This window comes from Saprolegnia diclina (assembly GCF_000281045.1).
Source record: "Saprolegnia diclina VS20 unplaced genomic scaffold supercont1.110, whole genome shotgun sequence".
Classification (NCBI taxonomy): domain Eukaryota; phylum Oomycota; class Saprolegniomycetes; order Saprolegniales; family Saprolegniaceae; genus Saprolegnia; species Saprolegnia diclina.
Window position 1 is genome coordinate 128,128 of NW_008246177.1, and position 3,050 is coordinate 131,177.

Here is a 3,050-nt window from a genome sequence, read left to right on the forward strand (position 1 = left end):
GTCGTCAACAGCGACTTGAGCGTGCAGCGCAACCCGTATGCGTGGAACCGCAAGGCCAACATGGTCTTCCTCGAGTCGCCGGCCGGCGTCGGCTTTAGCACGCCGGAGCTACCCCTACGCAACTACACGGATGACTTTACGACCGCGCGCACCTATGAGTTCCTTCAGCAGTTCCTCGCGGCCTACCCCTCGTACCACGGCCGGGACTTTTACATCACGGGTGAGAGCTACGCTGGCGTATACATTCCATTTTTGGTCCACGAGCTCGTCAAGGCGCCGCTACCGTCCATCACGCTCAGGGGCTTTGCGATCGGGAATCCGTTCACGGACGAAGTCATCGACTCGAATGCGCAAATGGACTATGACTACACGCACGGCCTCATCTCGGTTGAGAGCTATACGACCCTGCAGACCGCGTGCAAGCACACAGTACTCGCGCAGTGCTTGTACTATGACAAGTGCAACGACGCCTGCGGGCGCGCTATCGACGTGGCCAACGCCGAAGCCAACACGTCGTTTCTCGACCCATACTACCTCAACGGCGACAAGTGTCTTCTCCGAGACGGCCAGCTCTCGGCGCTGCAATATCGCTACGTCCGCCCAATGCACCGGGGCGTCATTGGCCCGTGCCAAGCTACGTTCGCGGCTGCGTACTTGAGCCAGGCGTCCGTGCAGACCGCGATTCACGCGTCGAGCGCCAACGTCAGCGCGTGGACGCAATGCAACAACCGTGTGAGCTCTGCGTACACGCGGACGTTCTCTGCCTTGCCCAAGTACCCGACGATCCTTCGCGCAGGCTTGAAGGCCCTTATTTACAGCGGCGATGCTGACTCGGTTGTGAACTTTATCGGCACGCAGCGCTGGCTCACGAGCGGCGGCCTCAACCTCTCAGTCGAAGCCAAGTGGCACGCGTGGTTTGGCCCGGACCAGCAGCTCGCGGGCTACACGGAAGGCTACACCAACGTGACCTTTACGACGATCAAGGGCGCGGGCCACATGGTGCCGGCTGTGCGGCCACTCCACGGTCTCTACTTGTTCGAGTGCTTTCTCTACGGTTACGACGTCTGCACGACGTTCACGTACCCCAAGGACGAGCTTGAGAACATCACGGGCGCCGCGCCCGACTTTTTTGACGAAGCAAGTGTCTCCAACACTGCCTTGTGGCTTCTCCTCGGCGCCGCCAGCATCGTGGCAATCGCTGTTGGCGCGGCAGCGTGGCACCGGCGCACTGTGCACAAGAAGTCGGCTTATGTCGAGCTCAAGGCGAACGGTCAACCGACGCAGTATGGCAGCGATGCTACCCCGTAGTAATGGAGCTGCAGGGCCACGATTAAAGAGGTAACATACGTTGACATAGACCTATGCGAGCTACATCCCTTTGCGTTGGGCTAAATGCTTTGGGCAGTGGAGCACTCTTCTGTGAAACAATCACACAACTCCGATGTGAACCTTGTCGCGATCCCACGCGCTGTCGCTGCGTCGATACACGTTTTGTCCAATCAAACTCAACACGACCACAACTTTTGCACATGGTGCAGATAGCATACAAATATCAAGTTATCTCGATCCACGACCACTTTCGGCCGTTCTACATGTCACTTGACCTGGGTCTGCGATGTCGCCTCGCCCGCTGAAGAGACGACACCATTCGAGCAGCGCCGCAGAGAGCCTCACCGAAGCGTGCCGTCGCCGAATGGTCACTTTACTTGCACTTCACTTGCAAGGTGACCCGCTTTGACGCAGGTGATGGGTGGCATCGTGGCACGTTGCGCTGAAACGGGCATTGCACTTGCGCGCCAGCTGGTGCCTGGCGTCACTTTGATTTTTGCCATGGCCGCCCAAGACCAAACCGACCACAAGATCACGTCGCTGCCAGGCTTCGCCGATGACATCAGCTTTGACCAGTACGCGGGTCAGCTCACGCTGCCGTCGAACGGCCAGCGCATGTTCTACTGGCTCGTTGAGGCCGAAGAGAACCCGTCGACGGCGCCGCTTGTGCTTTGGCTCAACGGCGGCCCTGGCTGCTCGTCCCTTATCGGCTTCTTCACGGAACTCGGCCCGTTTGTCGTGAATAGCGACCTCTCGCTGAAGCGGAACCCGTATGCGTGGAACCGCAAGGTCAACATGGTCTTCCTCGAGTCGCCGGCTGGCGTCGGCTTTAGTCAACCCGTCCTCAACGCGACCGACTACAATGACGACGTGACAACAGCGCGCACGTACGAGTTCCTGCAGCAATTTTTTGCCAAGTACGCCAAGTATACCAACCGGGACTTCTACATCACGGGCGAGAGCTACGCCGGCATGTACCTTCCGTGGCTCGCCAACAAGCTCGTTTCGACGCCGCTAACCTCAGTGACCTTCAAGGGTTTTGCGCTCGGGAATGGCTACACGGACGAAACCATCGACGGCAACTCGTACGTTGACTACCTCTACACGCACGCGCTTCTTTCGCTTTCCGACTACTCGGCCATCAACACGGCATGTCCGGGTGCCGGCATCGCCGAGTGCCAAGTGACGGATGACTGCCCCGCCAAGTGCAAGACCGCGATGAGCTCCGTCCTTGACCGCGTCAACATGACGGCCATGAACGAGTATTACATCTACGGTGACATATGCCTCTTCAGCAACATGGACCAAGTCGCCGCGTTGCGCCCGCGCAATGACATTCGGCCGATGCACCGCGGCGTCTACGGCCCCTGCGCCGATTTGTACACCGACGCCTACTTGCACCAGGCCTCCGTGCACGCGGCACTGCATCTCCCTGCGTCTGACACTGTTGTGCCGTGGGCGAGCTGCAACGACGCTGTCAGCGACGCCTACGCGCGGTCTTCCTCGGCGCTCGCCAAGTACCCCGAGATCCTCCAGGCCGGCCTCAAAGTACTCGTGTACAGCGGCGACGCGGACTCCAACGTCAACTTTATGGGCACCCAGCGCTGGCTCACACAAGGTCTCAACCTGTCTGTCGAGAGCAAGTGGAAGGCGTGGTTCGGCCCGGACAAGCAGCTCGCGGGCTACACGGAGGGCTACACCAACCTCACGTTTACGACGAT

The 3,050-nt window shown here is 59.5% G+C and overlaps 2 protein-coding genes across 2 annotated transcripts; both read left to right on the forward strand.

Moving 5' to 3' along the window:
* Positions 1-1,448, forward strand: SDRG_16032 (hypothetical protein). Its single transcript, XM_008622222.1, has one exon. It carries the CDS (start codon positions 61-63, stop codon positions 1,306-1,308), a length of 1,248 nt encoding a protein of 415 aa, XP_008620444.1. The 5' UTR covers positions 1-60; the 3' UTR covers positions 1,309-1,448.
* A 382-nt stretch (positions 1,449-1,830) lies between these two features.
* SDRG_16033 (hypothetical protein) lies at positions 1,831-2,663 on the forward strand (the record flags this gene model as incomplete). The annotated part of the gene is made up of 2 exons (XM_008622223.1): positions 1,831-2,591; positions 2,639-2,663. 2 exons carry the CDS (start codon positions 1,831-1,833, stop codon positions 2,661-2,663), a joined length of 786 nt encoding a protein of 261 aa, XP_008620445.1.
* Positions 2,664-3,050: the final 387 nt, after the last annotated feature.